The sequence below is a fragment of the Oryx dammah genome, unplaced genomic scaffold, assembly GCF_014754425.2.
Source record: "Oryx dammah isolate SB20612 unplaced genomic scaffold, SCBI_Odam_1.1 HiC_scaffold_2, whole genome shotgun sequence".
Taxonomy (NCBI): domain Eukaryota; kingdom Metazoa; phylum Chordata; class Mammalia; order Artiodactyla; family Bovidae; genus Oryx; species Oryx dammah.
The window spans coordinates 23,199,033-23,220,156 of record NW_024070186.1 but is presented as its reverse complement, the minus strand read 5'-3'; the positions used below and the strand labels follow the sequence as shown (position 1 = coordinate 23,220,156).

Here is a 21,124-nt window from a genome sequence, read left to right as displayed (position 1 = left end):
CAATGCTAGAAATAACAAGGTGATCCAACATAAATATCTTCAATCAAGTTTTGTTAATTTTCATAGATTCCAGGGGATGATTTTGTAAAGATTTTAGGATCTGTAAGCACCCTTTATTTCTCAGTTTCCAATTCATTTGAATTAATTATGCCTGCTCTCTGGTTTTGGAAATAGTAAAAATAATTATAAGCGACCCAGTGCTAAACATACAAATTTATTATGGCACACTCACAGCACAATGGAAGGAATGGAATACAATGCAGGCCTTAAGATGTTGCAAAAATGTACCTATTGAGATGGAAATATATTCCCATTATAATATTAGGCAAAAGAGCAGGCCGTCTAAGTGCAGGTATGGTATAATCTTACTTTTGTAGAAAAACAAGAATCAAAACAAAACAAAGACTAATAATTACACACATACATAGAAAAGTCCTTGGAAGGATCTATACCATGGAGCTAAGGGTGGTTGCCTCTGGGCGGGTAGAAATATGAATGCCCTTTGTGTTTGTCTTTTTCTTTCTTTATATGTTTATACCCTATAATAATTAGGTGTTGATTTTACATTAACATAAACAGTTAAAGACCTTTAACAACATAGGAAATAATTTGGAGCTCAGGAATTTTCAGGTGTTTTTGCTTCTACTTTAAAAAATGTCAGATTCATTTCAACTGATTATTCTTTTTTTTTTTTCCACTTTGTAAATTGGTCAGAAAGTGAATATTCTTGATTAGTTTATACTGTTACAAATTCTATGCATGGTATTCAGGGCATGAGGGGGAATGAGATAATATAATAACCTGAAGTCATTAGAGATAATCAAGGTGTATTATTACTTCTATTCAATGTGGCAAAAAAAAAAAAAAAACCACCCACAATGTTTCAGAAAAACAAGCACACAAACCATACCAATATGATCACTTTATAAAAAACCAGCTACTGTGGACATGCACTTCTGAATAATACGTTATCCCACCAACAAATGTTTATCTCGGCCAGACTGTTGTCAATCATATTACCTGTTACCCTCTCAGGAGTCCATTTTAGCCCTATTTTCCCCATGAGGAAATGAACATGCAATCGGGGGGGTTATTTACCTGAGGGCATGCAGCTAGTGAGGGACAGGGCTGGGAAAAGAGATATCTAAGTTCAAGTTCTGAACACTTTGAAGCCTACTCTTTCAGACTCCGTGGGATTGCCACAGTGATCTCAGCCTGGAGAACAGTCCTTGGAGCTGTTTGATGTCTTCACGGTAGGAAATGGGGATATGCAGCTAAACCAAGTAACCCAAGAGGAGGAGTAACAGGGCATCCTTTCTAGCTCCTTCCAGACAGCCAGGTGGAGGAGCCCAGTCACAGAGTTCCCACTCAGCATGGGGACAAGTGGAATTACCCACTGAATGGCTCCACAAGCTCTGGATTGCCTAAGGACAAGCTGGTAGGGCCAGCAGGAGGGGTTTGTGTCCAGATTCAACTTGTTTGAAGGGGTTGGGGCCCCTAAAGTCTTCCAATGCAAGGCAGCTCATGTTCCCCTAAGCTGCTGGCCTCGTTGCTCAAATTATTTCATGGTTAGATTCCCATACACCAATGTTCCCCCCAACAAGATTCCTCTTCTGCCTGCCCAAAAGGAGAAGGAGCACTGGAGGCAGAGCCCTTCTGTGGGCACACCTCAGATGTGTGGCCAGCTGACCCAAGCGCTCCTGGCACATCACTGAGTGGCCAGAGCACTGGCATGCTCTGACTCTCCTGTTTGGGACCTTTAGACCAGATGGCATTTAGCCGCTTTACCCGTCTCCTCTACACACCACCTCTTTAGAATCTCTGGAAGACTGTTCTGGGGTTTGATTATGTATTTCCTCTGTTTGCTTGATGTGCTGACTTTCTTTTCAAGAGGACATCATAGAGTCACTGATCCCTCCTCCCTGCAGGCCCGAAGCTCCATGCACTGTGTCGGTGATGGTGTGGCATTGCCATTGAGCACACAGACCTTGGAAATCTGGGTTAAAATACTAACTCCACTTCTTATTAGCTCCAGAAACATGGGAGAGTCACTTGACTTCCTGAAACTGCACAGATGGGGGTGTTGGAAGAGTCAAGTGATACAATGAGCAGCAAGCGTGAGAGTCATGGAAGGATCCCGTCATCACATGGAGGCTGTCACTGTGGCCACGGCTATTACAGTGGAGGTCTTCTCTGCAGAAAGTGCTGCTGTTCCCTACCAGCCATCTGGAGGCTTAGGAAGACAGTGTCTGGAAAGCACCAAGCAGGCAGTGGGGACTTGTTAAATGGCACCTCTCTCCCAGTGTGTCACCTTTTGTGATAGAGGAGACAGAAACCCCCTCCCCTGCTTTTGCTTGCAAAATTGGACTTTTTTCCATCTGCTATTTCTTCTGGACAACTTTGCTGTTATTGCTTGAGTAGATAATACTTTGGGAGCAATGATGCTTCTTAAAGCTTTTCTCTCTGCTCCAAAGAAAAAATACCAAATCATTAGTTGGTATATGGGTAACATTAACCTATGATTTTACCTCAGTGGTAAAGAATCCACCTGCCAATGCAGGAGACCTGGGTTTGATTCCTGGGTCAGGAAGATCCCCTGGAGAATAAAATGGCAACTCACTCCAGTATTCTTGCATGGGAAATCTCATGGACAGAGAAGCCTGGTGGGCTACAGTTCATGGGGTTGCAAAAGAGTCTGACATGACTGAGCTACTAAACAACAGCATTCATCTACTCATGTCCTTCATTGAAGCACTAGACATTTGAAGATTTTTATTCTCTTTTTAAGGATTGGTGTTTTCTAAATTTTCTGAGTACATATAAGTTATAGTCAAAGTAAAACATCATTATTTCAAAAAAGTACTTGTGATCCTCTACTGGGGCTTTGGGATCACTCCTTGTCACACCTGCCTCACTGGTAGCTGTGGAGAAAGCCAAGAGGAGGCAGGAGAATTGGGACTTATAGTCCCAACCCCAGTGACTGCATCTGACTGCATCTGACTTGTGAACAAAGATGTGACCCAAACCGGGGGTCAGAGGGTATCCTGCTGAGCAGACTTGAAAATCAGAGCAAGTCCTGGGCCCTTGGGCTTCCCTGGTGGTTCAGACTGCAAAAAAAAAAAAAATCCACCTGCAATGCGGGAGATCTGAGTTCTCTCCTTGGGTTGGGCAGATCCCCTGGAGAAGGGGACAGCTACCCACTCCCATATTCTTGCCTGGAGAATTCCACGGATAGAGGAGCCTGGCAGGCTAGAGTCCATAGTATTGCAAAGAGTCGAACAGGACTGAGCGACTTTCACTTCACTTCTGCCTGGGCCCCTTTCCTTGATCCATGACAGGATGAGATAAATGGATGTTGAAAGACTGGCGACTGAAATGAGATCAGATGGTATTTCCAGAGAGAAACTGATGGTGAATGTGGCAGTGAGAACATGTCGGGAGCTGTCATGGAGCAGATCTAACTCACTTTGAATGGTCTACAGCGACAGGTGCAGTGGGCTGCTTTTGCTTACCTGTACCCTGGGATGGCAGGTGCGGGGTTGGGTGGGGATGAGGGGCAGGTGGTCTGGACCAGGGGCCCAGGGCTGGTGCTCCTCTTTGAAAGGAGCAGGACCCCTCCTCTTGCCTCCTATCCCCAGCGGGGCTCCCAACTGCCCCCAGACATGCACTTTTCATTAGTGAGTTGGGCAGTGGGCGGGCTTCCTCGACCTTCCATGTGGAGAGTGAAGTGGAGGAGCTCAGAGCAGTGGTGGATCCAGGGCAGAGGGGGTTAAGTTGAGCTCTGATGTTTCAATAAAACCGCAGCTCCTCTCCACAGACACTGCCACTCTCATTATCTCTGTCAATCAGATCCAAGCAGTAGAACTTCCAAGTTCTCTCTCTGGCTGACAAACTCTCTGTACATGTTCAAAGAACTTCCTGGGCTCTGGAAGCCCAATTACCAGCACTCCGACTTGCCTCTGCAATTCTCTTTCTTAAAGCCTTTCAATTGTCATCTGTAAAATCCTTTACTGCCACCACCTCAGTGGTTTCTGATGAGTAGGGCTGCAGCCAGGAGACCCTCCTGGGTCTCTCCCAGCCTGGGTCGGGAGATGCCTTCTGAATGGGCAAAAGTCACTCTCTGCCCTCCACAGAGAGTAGACTGGTACTTGGGACAATGGTGAAAGGCTTTATTTTAGGGAAAAAAAAAAAAAAAAACAAAGAACGAAAAGAGAATAAAACTGCTCCTTTGCAGATGTTCCTATTCCCTTTGAGGCCCAGCTCAAGCATTAAATATCTGAAAACCTTCTTTACCTTACCTGCAAATGTTCCCATAGTCCTATGTATATGGTGCTGGGCTGTAAACCCCCAAAGAATAGAGCCAGTAAGCACAATGCTTAGTCACAGTTAGCAAACTCTGAGTGTCTGTTGAGTGAATGATTTGGGATTTCTGGAAGTCTAAAATCAGAAACTCCATTTGTTTTCAGCAGAGGTGAATACATTTGCTGAGAATATCCTGAATGTCAAATCTTGCCTGTCAGAGAGTTTTCTAATCCATTCCACATGTGCTGAATTGTTCTTAATCGGATTACAGTCTCTGGGCAGGGCTACATGGGTCTGCTTTTTCTGGCTAACATTTATTACTTGTCTAGCTGACAGTGTGGACGGAACCAGAGTGCAGCTGATTTCATGAAAGCAGCCTCGGCATCAATTCCAACACTTACTGATTCGACACGCTACAGGAGCAGAGGCAAAGCATGGAGAATCAGAGATAATAGAGGATCTAGACACCACCCGTGGTCGGCAATAGAACCTGGCTGAGGAGACAGCTTTTTTGCCTGCTCTGGGCTGAAGGCACTCTACCCTCTGGAGCAGGGGCATTACCACTAAGCACCAGCTTCTTTTCTGTCTCATTAGAAAGTGTTTTCTGGGTGCCCAGGTCACCACCTTTCTTAGCCTTCTGAGCAACAGCCATGGCTGGAAACCTCTGACTGGACAGGGGACTGGTTGGGGGCCAACTTCTCCAGTTTACCAGTGTCTCGGGAGCCCACACCCATGACACAAGTGCTTCTGGGATGGCTGTTTGCCCCATCTGGACTGGGCCAGCCCTGTCTCCTCTTCCTTGGAAGTTGGGGAAGATAATAACTGCTACCCAGTGATAGGAAGAGCAAGTGAGAACACAGGTAATGCAGATATTGCAGACTGCGATCCCCTTGGCCCCAAAGGAACTGTATATATTCAGAACACAAGAAGGAGTGGTCCCAGGGATGGGGTGAGGGGAACCCAGGTAGGATTTTGATTGTGACCTTATCAAAGCAAATCATCCACAAAAGGTTATCCACTTTTTGGTAATTATGGAGCAAAGGGTCCCATCTGGATCACCCTTAAAATGCCTCTGCTAAAAGCATCTCAGATGACGCTTCTCTTACCTGTCTCCCTGTCCCTTGAGGGTCACTGACCACTCAGCTTGGTCCCCTCCCAAGACCCGTCTAGAGCTGACCAACTCTGGTACTCTGGCTCAGCACCTCCTTCACTGACAGGTGCCAAGGATTCAGAAGAGCAGATTCTCAGGAAAGAAGGGCCTTTACAATGAACTCCTCCCTTTAGAGCTGAGACACAGAAGTCGTAGACAAAAGCTGCTGCTGGCTCAACACAGCACATCCATCAGAGCAGAGCAGCTGGAAGCCAGGTCCTGCCAGGCAACCAGCACTGCTTCCTCTCCATCACACATGGTGACAGAGGGCACGCAGGCAAGTGGCTGGCAGCAGGGTACAATTCCCTGGTCAACTTTGGGCCTGATCTATTTATGATTCAGGCCATTCAGAACCAGCCCATCATCTCCTGGATTGGTCAGGGCACATTTACAGGCTTTGGGGTCATAGACCATCACATCTCTGTGCTGGGTTCTTGATTAGTTCAAACATTGGTGCAAAGGAGGTCCCTGCGTCCCCTGCATCAGACACTTCACATTCAGGACCCAAGGCCCAGTGAGAAACCAGGTGGGCCTGGCATGCCAGAGCCCTGGGACCCCTGGGGTGAGGGTGGTAGCAGCCAGGAGCAGCTGACACTTACATCTTGGTTGGACATGTCCCAGTAGGGTCTCTCTCCAAATGACATGACTTCCCACATGACAATCCCGTAGCTCCAGACATCGCTGGCAGACGTGAACTTGCGGTAGGCGATGGCCTCTGGAGCCGTCCATCTCACGGGGATCTTGCCTCCCTGGGGGAAGGAGAAGCCTGGTCAGTCCAACCACTGGGTTCCCAGTCGGTAGGAATAAACTGGACATACACATCCATCCTTCCACCCCTACCCCGATGTCTTACAAACTAGGTCAGCGGGTTCCCCAGGCAGAGGAAGCTGCAGGGCTGGTCTCTCTCACACCACGTGTGGGCACATTGCATTGCTCCACACCAGAGGCGGTGACCGGGGTTGCATTCAGCCCCAGCTCCCTATGTCCTGATCCTACCATCACCATGGGTGAGAGGAGCAGTGACACTAACATAGAGCCACTACCACAGGACACCGTGTGAGATCAGCTACGTGAGCCGTGATGGCAGGTGCTGCTCTGCTGACCTACAGTATTACACGTACGAGTCACAACACTTGGGTCAGAAGGAAGCTAAGCAAGCAAAACAGGAAGACAGTGAAGGTAATACCTCTGGACACCCCCAACCACAAATCACCCTCTGCCCCCTACACCCTGTGTTCCAGCCCCAGGGACAGGCTGTCCTCACTGTGCAGTCTGCAGGCAGCCCTGGCTGCACTTGGTTTACCCGGCCCAGCACTGAAAGATGCTGGCTCTCCTCCCTGCCCTTCTGTGCAGGTTGATATCCAGAGCTGCAGACACTTTCCTAAATGGCCACTCTTAGGTTTGTTTCCCCATCTTACCCTCCAGCCCTACCCTGGAAATTTTTGGCTTGGCTCTCTGCTTGGCCCTCGGGTCATCTGCCAGATCTCAGCCTATTTTGTTTACCAGTGTGCATGCTCAGCCACAAAGTCACGTCCGACTCCTCGCGACCCCATGGACTAGCCCTTCAGGCTCCTCTATCCATTAGATTTCCCAGGCAAGAGTATTGGCGTGGGTTGCCATTTCCTCCTGCAAGGAATCTTCCTGACTCAGGGATTGAGCCTGCATCTCCTCCATTGGAAAGCAAGTTTCTTACCACTGAGCCACCTGAGAAGCAAGGGATCGCTATCCATCCATTTGTACATGTACCCCGTCAACAGACAGGCAGCGGGCACTGCTTTGTGCCAGGCCCTTCCTGAGAAGCTGGTGTCCCAGAGCTGAGCCAGCTAGGGGCCCTGCCCTCAACCTGCTTAGGGCATGGGAAGGCAGACAAGAAACAGAAACTTAATACGTACTGTTAACAAGATGGAAAGTGATGAGGGTGAGGCCGAGGGGGATACAGGGTTTGTGAGAACTGGAGGAGACTCCCTAACACAGGAAGGGGTCAGGGAAGGTGGCTAGGAACAGTCAGAGGGGCAGTTCTCTGGAGCCTTTGGCCAGATGTGGATACCAGTACTGTCCCTTTCTACCTGTGTGACTTAAGGAAAGTTACCTAACCTCTCTGTGCCTCTGTTTCTTATTGCCAAAATGGGGGTAATGATCACACTTACATAGTCAGGTTGTCATGAGGAAAACGGGATTACTATCCATCCGGTGCTGGGGCAGGGCCAGGCATAGAGGGGTCCACGCTATCCATTTGGTAACTAGTTAATCAGGCAGAGCATGTGGAGGAGGGAAGTCCAGGCAGAGAGGAGCACAGGCAGATGCTGGGGTAGCAGGCAGCAGAGAGGGAGGTAACTGCCACCAATGCAGGGTGGTCAGAGCACAGAATTCTGAAGGGAGATGTAAAGAGAGGGCAGCTCTCTCGGGCACTGATGCCACTCACGGGGGCAGAGTTCATCATTCTCTAGGGAAAAAACGATCCTCTTTTTTAAGTCTTCACACCAAACACTGGACTTCACTGCCCTGGCCCCATTGAGATGCCTGGGCTCTGCCTCCGTAATACATGAGGCCTACAGCTCCCTCCATCCCCTTCTCATCTGCCCCCTGCCTTGACTGAAGGAGGCTATTTTTATACTGACCATCCTCATGATCTGTTCAGATCACCAGAGATACATGTTGGACTTCAACAAAACATACCTTTAAAATGTATAAGTGGTTAAGCCGAGCACCAGTGAGAGAAAAAGGAGCAAACTGCAAAGTGTATTTTTATCTGGTTTCCTAGCTGGGGTCTGGGAGGAATGAAGGCATTCTGGCCCCAACCTCCCCAGGCACATATCCAGCTTTCTGCAAAGAAGACAGCTCTGATTTCCCCCAGGACTGTGGCAGGCCTTTGTGGTGGGAGAGTCCTCAACTCAAATACCAGCCACATGGCAAATGCCTTGAGGGCAGGCTCAGGCTGCGGAGGCAACGGGATGCTCTGTTCTCACCATCCCCCCAAACATGAATGAATTGATTGGTTTTATCTCCTTGGTACCATGGTTGGGGAGAGAGGTGGAAAGTCCAGCCAGTGCACCAGGAGTTGTTGAACACAGTGTCCGACAGCTCAGAGATCCCATGCCGTGTGCCCACACCGGGTGGGGAATGTTGCCACACCCGGAGAGGACCTGGGGCTCCCTTGGAGCAGAGGGGTCTCTCAATACAATACACCTGGGCTACTTAAGGTAGGAGAGAGCAGGAATTTAATTAGTGTCAGGCTGTGTGTGTGTGAGAGAGAGAGGCAATGAGACTCTGTGAGTGAAAACTTACCAGGGAGAAACAGAAAATTTGGTCATGTGGGTCTGTGGATAAGAGTCAGGGCTTATCTTTTGCGTCTGTTTGTGTCAAGGAACGGGGAAGGGAGATGAAAGCGTGCTTCTCCTGAATTTCTTTTTTTTTTGTTGTTGTTGTTGTTGTTGTTGTTTTTTTTTGAAAGCTGTGGTACATATACACAATGGAGTCTCCTGAATTTCAAAGAGGAGATTTGGGAGTCTGAAGGTGTCCTCTCTGCCAAGTCTGGGGCAGACCCCAGGGGCCACTGTGACAGCTGCTGCACCTCCCTCCTGCATGTCAGCTGGCAGTGCCAGGCCCGCTGGCGAGGTTGCCTCAGCCCTCCTGCCACCTTGCGCTGTTGGGCCTCACTGAACAGAGTGCATCCTGTCACCACCCTGCCTCCATCCCAGCAGGTGGCAGAGCCTTTGAGAAGAGTGACCCTGGACAGGCAGGTGACAGTTTTGTCACAAAGGCCCCCCGCCAAGAGAGCAGGGGACGCTGACCTCCAGGCTGGCAGGAGGGAAGGGGCTGGGTGGTTTCCTTCCTGGGGGTTTTAGAGTTCCCTCTCAGCTTTGCAAACATCACATCATCAGCATTGCCTTCAGATGCTCAGAGGTAATTATGATGGATTATTTAACTCATCTTCAATTACATGGAAGAAAATCTATTAATGTAGAGGATAGTGACCAGCCCCACGCAGGGGATTAGGTGAAAAAGAAGTGGAACGGCACCACAGCGGCCAGCGCTCCTTCTCATGAGGAAGGTCCTTCTTCCAGAAGAGAAGTCTGGACCAGAAAGACCAAGGTCAAGGTGCCCCTGTGATGGTCAAGTGCTCTGAGGGTCCTGGTTCTTGCCAGTGGAGGCATGAGGAAGAGGCATAAGGAAGGAGTGATTTGCTCTGCCGGATGGGAGGAAGCACAAGGGACAAACTCTCAGGGGGGCAGACGACAGCTGAAGCCCACGGGAAGGATTCTGCACCCTTGTGGCCCAGAGGGGCTGACAACTGGGCTTGAAGAGAACATTGTCCCCTGCACGGGTTCCTGCAAGCACCAGATGTCTCGATGTCCCGCAGGGATGCTGGAGGCACAGGTGTGCATTCTGCAGGGACTGGGGACCAGGTTCCCTAGAGCTGCTCTAGGAGTCACAGTTGGGACATGGGGGAGAGAGAAGAGAAGAGGATGGGAAGGCAGCTCACCATCATCAGTGTACTTCATACACTGACCTTCCAGGGAAAGCGTGGCATTCTTCACAAGTGTGACACTTCTAAAAGTTTGTTTCAGAATAATCATGCCTTAACTCAGGTATGAGACCAACTACAAAGACTCCGTGTGTGTGTGATTTGATAAACTAGGAAGTGATGTCTGGCAGTAGATTAATTTTAACCCAGCCACTCAAGTGAAAGTGAAGTCACTCAGTCGTGTCCAACTCCTTGCGACCCCGTGGACTGTAGCCCACCAGGCTCCTCCGTCCATGGGATTCTCCAGGCAAGAGTACTGGAGTGGGTTGCCATTTCCTTCTCCAGGGGATCTTCCCGACCCAGGGATTGAACCCAGGTCTCCTGCATTGCAGGCAGAGGCTTTAACCTCTGAGCCACCACGGAAGCCATTCAAGGGCACCTGCTAAAAACACACAGCCATACCTACCACTAAGAGAGAAGCCAGTAGGTAGAAGGTTTCAGCCTAGAGGTACTGTAGTCCCTCGGGCTCAGCCAGCCTGCAATAAACATCTATGCAGCACCCACTCGGCAAGCACCCTGCTGGGAACCTGAGAGGAAGGACGCTCAGCCCCACTCTCGGGTGACAGAGATCCCCAAGGCCACCCAGATAGCTCACTGCCTTGCTGCAGTGACACTAGAGAGGTATGGCTCATATCTCTGGCTCTAGGACCCACCCAGCTGTGGAGTTTTTCAGGCTCCAGTCTGAGCATAGCACTGGTTTCTCTTCCTAGCTATTCAGCGTAGAGATGCCCAGAAGGGTAGTGTTTCGAGCTATCTGGGCACTGCTACAGTACTTTTCGCCACCATCAGGTGTGAGACAAAGTCTCAGTGGGGATATTACAGGAATCCAGACAATGATGAATATTGAGTATTGTCAATCATAGAATCTTTGGAATCATGTTGTGGGAGGAATCCCCTTGAAGTGATAGGTTTATGACTGAGACGTCATGTAATGGCTCTGAATTTCATAATGCCCACTCTCAAATAGGTTGATAATATATAAAACATATTGGGGTTGTTTTGAAGATCCAACATTTTATATATATATATAATATATATATATATTTATATATATAATTGTTACCATTAAACAAGAATTTATGGAGTGTTGTGAGTTGAGTTTGCCCTCCCAACCCCAAAAACAATACATTCAACTTCTAAATGCCTATATCAGTACATGTGACCTTATTTGGAAATCTGGTCTTTGGGGATGGAACTGTAACAGAACCAGCTCTAATCTGGCCCTATTCTGTTTCTAACAAGATACTGAGTCATTTTTCAGAGGCAATAGGAACAAAACTGCAAGTCATACAGTTGAAGTGTATGCAGAGAATTTACTGATCTCAAATAACATCCAGAACCAAAGTTTCTCCACCCCACAGAACCAAAGGACCAGGACATGATGGAACCTGAATGCTGAAACCCTTTCAGAAGCTAAAGGTTCACTGTCCATGAAGACCAGTTCTGCAGCTCCTTTATCATAAACAGCCACGTTCCAAAACCCTCTAATCAAAACCTGCCCCACCAGTGGTCCATGTGCCAACCCTCCTCCCCTAATTTGTAAAACTATAACCCAACCCTGGATTGATCAGGGAGATAGATCTGAGCCCTGTCTCCTGTCTCTTTGCTGGCTGACCTCATGATAAAGCTTTTCCTGTTCTCAAATGCTAGTGCCATAGTATTGGCTTCTATGCAGGTCAGCCCTTTGCTGGGTAACAGAGAGTAAAAGGTGAGGTCATACTGGATTAGAGTGGGCCCTAACTCCAGTCACTGGTGTCCTTACAGGAAGGCCATGTGAAAATACAGAGATGGAAGAAGGCATCTGAAGTGAAGACAGAGACAGCAAAGGGAGTGGCGCATTTACAAGCCAAGGAATGGCAAGGGTCGACAGCGGCCGTCAGAAATGAGGAGAGAGGTCTCGCTCACATTCCTCTCTGGAGGTTCTGGAGGGACCGTGACCCAGCCAACACCTTGATTTTGGACTTTAAGCCTCCAGAACTGGGAGAGAAAAAAATGCTTGCTGTTTCAGATCAGTACAGTAGCTCAGTGATGTCTGACTCTTTGCAACCCCATGGACTGCTGCATGCCAGGCTTCCCTGTCCATCACCAACTCCCAGAGCTCACTCAAACTTATGTCCATCGAGTCGGTGATGCCATCCAATCCTCTCACCCTATGTCGTCCTCTTCTCCTCCTGACTTTAATCTTTCCCAGCATCAGGGTATTTTCCAATGAGTCAGTTCTTTGCATCAGGTGGCCAAAGTATTGGAGTTTCAGCTTCAACATCAGTCCTTCCAATGAATTTTCAGGACTAATTTCCTTTAGGACTGACTGGTTTGGTCTCCTTGCAGTCCAAGGGACTCTGAAGAGTCTTCTCCAACACCACAGTTCAAAAGCATCAATTCTTCAGTGCTCAGCTTTCTGTATAGTCCAACTCTTATATCCGTACATGACCACTGGAAAAACTATAGCTTTGACTAGACAGACCTTTGTTGGCAAAGTAATGTCTCTAATTTTTAATATGCTGTCTAGGTTGGTCATAGCTTTTCTTCCAAGGAGCAAGCGTCTTTTAATTTAATGGCTGCAATCACCATCTGCAGTGACTTGGGAGCCCCTCAAAGTTAAAAGCCTGTCATTGTTTCCATTGTTTCTCCATCTATTTGCCATGGAGTGATGGGACCGGATGCCATGATCTTAGTTTTTTGACTGTTGAGTTTTAAGCCAAATTTTTCACTCTCCTCTTTCACTTTCATCAAGAGGCTCTTTAGTTCTTCACTTTCTACCATAAGGGTGGTGTCATCTGCATATCTGAGCTTATTGATATTTCTCCCAGCAGTCTTGATTCCAGCTTGTGCTTCCTCCAGCCCAGTGTTTCTCATGATGTACTCTGCATATAAGACTATACAGCCTTAACATACTCCTTTCCCGATTTGGAACCAGTCTCTTGTTGCATGTCCAGTTTTAACTTCTGCTTGTTGACCTGTATACAGATTTCTCAGGAAGCAGGTCAGGTGATCTGGTATTCCCATCTCTTTCAGAATTTTCCAAAGTTTATTGTGATCCACATAGTCAAAGGCTTTGGCATAGTCAATAAAGCAGAGTATATGTTTTTCTTGAACTCTCTTGCTTTTTTGATGATCCAGCGGATGTTGGCAATTTGATCTCTGGTTCCTCTGCCTTTTCTAAATCCAGCTTGAACATCTGGAAATTCACAGTTGACATACTGTTGAAGCCCGGCTTGGAGAATTTTGAGCATTACTTTGCTGGTGTGTGAGAGGAGTGCAATCGTGTGGTAGTTTGAATATTCTTTGCCATTGCCCTTCTTTGGGACTGGAATGAAAATGGACCTTTTCCAGTCCTGTGGCACTGCTGAGTTTTCCAGATTTGCTAGCATACTGAGTGCAGCACTTTAACATCATTATCTTTTAGGATTTGAAATAGCTCAACTGGAATTCCATCACCTTCACTAGCTTTGTTCGTAGTGATGCTTCCTAAGTCCACTTGACTTCGCATTCCAGGATGTATGTCTCTAGATGAGTGATCACACCATCGTGGTTATCTAGGTCATGAAGATCTTTTCTGTATAGTTCTGTGTACTCTTGCCACCTCTTCTTAATACCGAATTTGTGGTATTTTGTTATAGCAGCCCAAGGAAATGGATACACTGAGTATATGTCATTTTATCAGGCACTAGTTAAAAATATTGCTGTTAAATTCCCAGGTCCACCATGGGCTACCTCTGGGGAGGTGATGGTAGTGGGATTTAGGGGTGAGGGAACTTTCTAACATTAAGGTGGAAGCCCAGCAGATAAACCACAGGCCCTTCTGTAATATCTCCTCAGTGCTGTTGATCAGTCTACTTCCTGAAGGACTGCCCTTTGCCTAGCAACAGGAGCACTGTGGGGTGGGGCCTTCAAGGACAGCTCCTTGGTGCTTCCACTGATGTGGTACTGAGGACCACAGTCAGAAAGCAGCTCTGATGATGACAGTGACACGCCCCAGGGAGAACCCACCCTCACTCTGCTAGCAGTGTCCACAGACCCAGGCAGTCAGTCCAGGCCTGGGTAGCTACGTGTTGATTACATAGCACTAGCTGAAGGCCATGTCAATATCTTTTCCTGACATACCCAGCAAACCTGGTGTGTGCTTCTAGGATCACTCTGGGGAAGGTCATTACTATTATTATTTTAAAATGCCAATAGGTGATCCAATTTGGTGATCCAATTTCTTCAAAATCTCTGGGAGTGGTGCCCAAGTACTGGTGAGTTTTAACACGTTTCAGGTGATTCTAATGAGCAGTCATTGAGCACACACATTGGTCTGCAGCCATGGTTCTCAAATTTGAATGTGGATCAGAATCAGTCCTGTTGAAACACACATCACACGGCCCTAACCTGGACTTTCGAATGTACTAGCTCTAGGGTTGGCTTTGAGAATTTACATTTCTAATAAATTTTCAATGTGGCTCCTATACTTTAAGAATCACTAGCATAGACCAATCAAGCATAAGTCATGGACTGAGTGAAGTCTCTTCTCAAATACCAACTCTGGTCATTGTTAACAGCTGGGTTGAAAAGGATTCTAAGGCTTCATCTGGACTCAGCAAGGAAAAGTGCCATGACTGCTGAGCAATGCCTGCCACAAGTGAGGGAATGGTAGCCTATATATGGCAAGTATTTGCCTCACTGCATGAACTACAAAAGATCTTAAAATGGTGGGGGGAAGGGCAATGAGCTGGTTTCATCAAAGTTTCCATTAAGTATTTTTAAGGCCCAAGGGAAACAGAGGGTTAACTGAGGTCAAGTTTACATCGTATCGAGCAAGCAGCCCTCTGGAGCGGAGTGGAGTACTGCCAGCAGCAGTGACTGTCCTGAACGTGTCGCTGAGCAGCCTTGATGAGGCATCTGTCCAGAAGGGGCTCCTTGCAGCCCTTGGTAGACACTTCAGACACCAATGTCCCTGCCCTCAGGGCATATCCATGGGACGCGCTCTCCTGCTCTCCAGCTCCTGTCCACTGCACTGTGCCCAGAGACCTAACATGACTCTAAGTGTTAAACTAAGAAGGTATTTTAGAATGAACGTCTCTATTTAAAGCACTCTGAAACTACACTGACCTATTTTTCCCAACCTAATCAGCAAAGTGATTTTTTCTCCAGATAAGACCCATATCAGCCTAGAAGGAAAAGAAGTTTACATTGAAAAGGTTATCTTTCTCTTAGTGTTACCGGCTTCTAACAGCCAGTGAAAATGCCTTCTGGCTGCTGGATTGCAACTGAGTCTATATTATAAAGAGGCCATTCCTAGTTCCCTAGGATGCCAGGAATTTGCATGAAAACACTCTCTCCATTTCTCCATCTTCTGAGAGAGTTCATCTGGCCCCACTGCTTATTTCTTTCCAGAAGCCACAATCTTGATGGTGACACTGTAATTTATTACCATGCTAAGGATTATGATGCAACATACAGAGAATTAGAACTTTAGGTGGGAAACTGGCTGCAGGAACAGGTGAGCTTTTGGAGAGGATGGTCTTATTTGTCATGCAAATGGCACACAAAACACAGAAAAGGGCTGGGAGAAAAGACAACCCAAAGAGACACACTGCGTTGGCTGCAGACAAAATTGTTTCTAAATAGAATGTTTTTCAAAGCTTTTCTTGAAGCATTAGCTGCTCCTCCGAAATGAATGACACAATGTATTTCGTACTAGTAATAAAATATGTGATTTGAATAACTACAAATGGAGAGATTTACAGTCGGTGGGGTCCTGGCTGCCTCTCCCCTGAGCTTTGTGAGCGTTGAAACCCTTCTGTGAGATGCTGCGAAAGGTAATTGCAGCCCAAACATCATTTTCCAGCAGCGAGAGAAAGACCTATTTGGACATAAATTAACTAAAAATATGCGGATGATAGTGTGTGTTTCATGTGTGAAGAACAGAAAGGCCATTTGGTGACGTTTCCCAGCTGGAAAACACACACACACACCCTGTTTTCAACTACACAGGCGTTGTTTCTCTGTACTATACTGTCAGGGTAAACAGCTGTCTTTTACTATCCACCCCCAAAATAGCCCCTGATGGCTGAGATGTGGGCATTTAGTTGATATATATCACAGATTTCTCGAGTTTATAATTTAAAAGAAAAGGTAGAGAGACAAGGGCTAAAAATTCACTGGCTGCCTTCATTCATTAGACAAGCAGGGTGTCTGTACCCTCTCTGGGCAAGGGCAGGAGCGGTAGAGGGGCAGAGAACAATACCACTTCTGCCCTGAGGAGGGCGCTTTGCGCGGAGTCCAGCAGTGGTAATCAGCAGGGATGCTGGGGCTTGGTCTCTCCTGGTGCAACCCCCAAGCCTGGGCCTCGCTCTCGGTGCCCCTGAAAAGTCTGCCCCTAGAGAGCATTTGGATTAACTGGTCTAATCTGCTCCAGATTCTCCACACTGTGCCTACCCAGAGGCGAACTGCTGGTCACCCAGGGAGGGACCCAGTACCCCTCAAGGACCTGCTGAGCAAGATGTGTCTACCCAGCTATGAAACAAAAACACGCCCCCCCCGCCCCAAGAGGGTTGGGTGGGAGAGTGAGCTTCTTCGCCCTCCATCCAGGGATGAGCAAGGCTGAGGAGGAGGCTAGCCAGTCACCCTGATCTCTACCCTTCCCTTTCTGGGCTGATCATACAGTGCGCAGGGCAGGAACTGAGTTTTTTCCTGGAGCCGCCATCATCACAGCTTCACTGCTGCCGGTCAGCCTCAGCCCCACCCTTAGAAACCACAGTTCTCTTTTTCTAGTCAACCTGCTTGCCTTGCCCTGGACCAGGTCTCGGTGGCTCCTGTCTCTGCCAACAGGCTGTGATGGTGCCCCACTTTGCCCCAAGGGTCTCCCCTGTGACCTTCAGGTAAGCGCACTTCTCCCCTTCTAGTCCTGCCTCTGTCTGCAAGCTTCCTGCTGCTTTGAGGCGCGGCTGCACCTCCCGTGGCAACCTGGCGAGGCCTCAGACAGTGAGCCGTGAGGGTGAGGGGAGGGGCCGCAGGTCGGGTGGCCGCCCCGTCTACGCGGCCATCCTGGGGACTTCTGTCCCGCTCTGGGAAGCCTGTGGGGTTTATTCCTCGACCTCACTGAGCTGACTAAGGCCTTCCATGTTTTCCTTCCTCTTCTGTAAGCATCGACAGACGGTGGCAATTCATTTTCACAGGTATACTGTCTTTTCCTTATTCACAGGGTAATATGCTGCCTCACCAATGTCCACTAGCCACGCTTCTAGCCTCTCTTCCTGTTCCCACCCTCCAGCAGCTATTTTAAAATAATCAGTCACATTAAATAGCTGAAGTTCCCCTGGCCTTCTGAACTGCCCTCCCTTCTTGGCACGGCTTCTCCCTCAAACAATCCCAGCAGTTATAACCAAGTCACTTAACCACTCTGTCTTACCGTCTCCACCTGCCAATAGGGATAATAATGCTTAATTATCTCAGAGGGGCGCAGGAGGCGCTGCTGGCTGCTGCTGGCAGAGTGTGAGATGTGTGAGCGAGGCTGCTCTGCCTGCCTCCTGGCAGGAGCCTTGTTCTCCAGGCCGCCTGTCCTCTCTGGCAGCAGTGAAGGAGGGCAGGGCCAGCCCCAAAGACCATTCCGGGAGGCCAGCTCCTCCAGAGCCCCTTCTTAATCACTTACATGAACCAGGGGAGGCAAGGAGGGTGGCCAGGGGTCCACACTTGATAGAAGGTGGAGGGGGCACTTGAAAGCGTCTCCAATTCCTTATCCCATGCTGCCTTTTCCTCATAGCAGATAATGAGAAAGAATGGGGATAAATGTCCCTGAATATGGAGGCCAGGAACATCTTGTCTATCCAAAAAGGGAAAAAAAGAATTGATTTCTGTTTCACTTTTACAGAGCACGGAGCCACTAGCTTCGTCATCACCTCTAGACTGTCCGAGTCCCAGGGAGTGCAGGCCTACAAAAGACCGTGTGAGTGTACCGCATTTTTGATGTTTGGGGAGCCTTTTTGAGATATAAGAATACTAAAGTGTACCTCAAAGTAAAACGAGGAAAAAAAAATATGTGTTGCTTTCTTTTTCAAATAAAGCATTAGCAAGCACAGTGTACTGAGTAGGCATAAACTAAGAAGGTTGGTGGTGGTCCCCACGTAAGGAGGGACGTGGGGAGGTGGGAGGAATCTCACAAACTGTGGCAGGAGTTATACGCTGGCAAAAAAGTTTTAGGAAGTGAACTTTCTTCCTACCCAAACTTGAAATATGCAGTTCTTAACATCACCATGAGGGGCAGCTGAACATCATGTGCTCAAACGTGGTACCCTGAGAAGGACACAGCATCATTTATGTAATGCATAAAGCATGGCCTAGATCTAAGCATGAGGAGAGATCAGACAAACCCCAAAAGAGGAAGCTTCTATTCAAAGTAGGGGCAGTATTCTTTAACAATGACAATATCATAAAAAACAAAGAAAGGCTGTAAAAGTGTTCCAGATTAAAAGAGACTTTATCAACATGACCATGAAATGCAATATCTGATCCTGAACTAGATCTTGTACTAGAAGGAAAAAGTGCTAAAAAGGACATTGAGGGTCAGTTAACAGTATTAGAATACAGACAGTAGATTTAATAAAAGTATTTTATCCATGTTAAATTACTGAAGTTGACAACTGTACTATTACAGTTATTAACAAATATCCCTATTCTTAGGAAATTCAGAAATATATACTGAAGTATGTGGGATACTTCAGGGGAATAAAAGCCATGATATCTGCCGCAGGCCTTCCAAGAGTTTAGAAAAAAACTTTTTTGGTGGGGAGCAGACAAATAATAAAGAAATGGGGTGAAATGATAAGAACAAGTGAAAAATTTGGGCAGAGGTTATATGGATATTATTTGTATTATCTTTGGAACTTTCCTTTAAGCTTGACATTACTTTAAAAATTAAAAATGTGCAAATTCTTTGGCTCAGCAATTATTTTTCTTGAAGTTAATTGTACAGAACTAGCTATACAGGTGTGCAGAGTCATCTATATAAGAATATTCACTGAAGCACGGTTTGAAATAATACATCAGAAGCTGCCTAGATAGCCATCAAAGAGAGTTTGTTAAAAAAGGAAAGTTTGTTAGTTTCTACAGCTCATTCATACACAGGATGCCTGAGAAAAAATCTGAGAAACCTACAGGGGTAGCAGCAACAGGTTTCCAAAAGCAGGAAGTAATGTACTAAGCAGGGAAAAGCTCATATCTGTGATACATTGTCCAGTGACAAAGCAAGGCAATGAATGGATTGGTTTGTATATTGAGACTATTCTTGAGACCATAAAAAATATAAACCCACACACACATACAAGCTGGGAAGGAAACACACCAAAATACTCATGACAGTGACTGCTAGAGATTGGGAAGGGAGAGTCTCTTTCCCTTTTTACTTTAAACACAATTTTAATTTATTTTTTAAGCATTGCTTTTAAAAATAAACCATAATATTTTAAAAACACAGCATTACTAGGGACTTCTTTGGGTCCCTTTGTTCAGATGCACTGAAGTTTCAAGTTGGACCCATGAGGCCCTTCTTCCGGTCCTCCCTGGGTGTAGGGGGAGGGAGTGGGGTGAGGACAGGCCTAAGTCTGGTGAGTGGGGCCTGTGATAACAGCCACTAAGAGCCACAGGGGTAAGGGTCAAGTCTGGGTTAGAACAGCAGGAACTGAAGGGCGTCTTCCTCCTGCTGTGAAGAGCCCAGCTGCCTTGGGACAGCCATCTCACTCCCTGGGTTTATGGGTTTCTACTCCACTCAACACTGATCAGTCTCCTACTCGGTATTTCAGATCTCTAGGAAGCAAGTGTGTCACTCGTTAATTAATTTCTTAATTCACTCCACAGTTACTGAGCAGCACACGAAAGCAGAGGTAAACGAGGAAGCCAGGCCAGCTGCTGCGAGAGACAGACACAGGGCTGGGTGAGACCACGAGGCCTGTGGCAGAGGCCTTGAAGGGCCACTGAGCTGCCTGGAGGAGGGCAGTGATGTGAAAGCAGGTATGGGCTGTGCCAGCAGCGTCGAGAGCACGGTGAGAGCTAGGCTGTAGGCTGAGCTGCCCACAGCTGTTCCCAAGCTCTCATGGTCTTTCTTGGCCTTGGATTCTGCTGTCCAACGAGGCTTGCATACAGAACTTGCTTGGGGTGTGCTGGGACCCCAGCCTGATTCAGACTTTAGTCAACGTTGCTTGCATCTTATCTGTTCTTTCTCTTGATTAATCTCTCTATTTTCTGATCTACTTTAGGATTTATAGTTGTCCCATTTCTTAGAAAACCGACTCCTGGAGAGCCTCACACATTCCCAGGCTCAGCTTTCTCCCAACTTGCTGGGTCTAAACCCCTGGTCTGCCTCCCTGCCTATCCTGCTTGAGCCCATAGGAGCCCAGGGCTGGGTGGTTTGGGACCACCCGGGCGCTTCACAGTAGGAAGGAGAAACCCATCAGTGTCTGCACCTCCAGCCCTGAACTTGACCTTTTCGCTGTGGCACTTAGTGGCTGTTGTCACTTGGGGCCTTCCTAATCTCACCAGAGCCTTGAAACTCTGTCTGGAATTGCAAGGCCAATTCCATTCCAAATTTTCTGTAATTGTGAGAGTCATGGGAACATTCCCTGCTGAAGTCCAAGGCTCTTTCTCTTCAGAGAGTTCAGAAACCCATTTTATTTGGATCTGGTAAACTGTGAGCCCCTCCAAAACAATTCCTAGTCCCACCAGATCCATAGTCTCCTGAGGCCTGGGAACCCACTGTTTGGTAGGAGCCCCAAAAGTTCAGGAGACAGTCTTCAACCACAAGATAAGAGAAACTCTGGCAACTTCCCAAGACCTGTGGCCTCTGCACATGGTAAGCAGAGCCTGCTTTATCTGGGCTTGGTGGACAGCTTCCCAGTGGTTCTACATCCTGTAGGAAACATTTCAGTATCTCTGGAGGCCTCTCAGACTTTCACATTTCTGGGCCCTCCAGTGCTGTGTTTTACTACCTGGGGCAAAGGATGGGTAAGGTCAGAACAGGGCAGGGTGGAGTGGGGGAAGGGAGGGCATCCTAGCTCTGGAATAAAGTAGGCATGAGGCAGAGAAGCAAGAATTAATGAGCCAGCATATTTGTGGGACAGATTGGAGTTTGTCTGCTTCCCCCCTCTTCTCCCCTCCCCTCAAGTAAACCAAGT

The 21,124-nt window shown here is 47.5% G+C and overlaps 1 protein-coding gene across 1 annotated transcript in view; it reads right to left on the bottom strand.

Moving 5' to 3' along the window:
* Positions 1 to 21,124, bottom strand: part of EPHB1 (EPH receptor B1) — a 455,697-nt gene that overhangs the window by 7,567 nt on the left and 427,006 nt on the right. Inside the window, exon 13 of the mRNA XM_040233096.1 lies at positions 6,052 to 6,201. Coding sequence (XP_040089030.1) covers positions 6,052 to 6,201 — 150 coding nt within the window. The remainder of the gene's footprint in view (positions 1 to 6,051; positions 6,202 to 21,124) is intronic.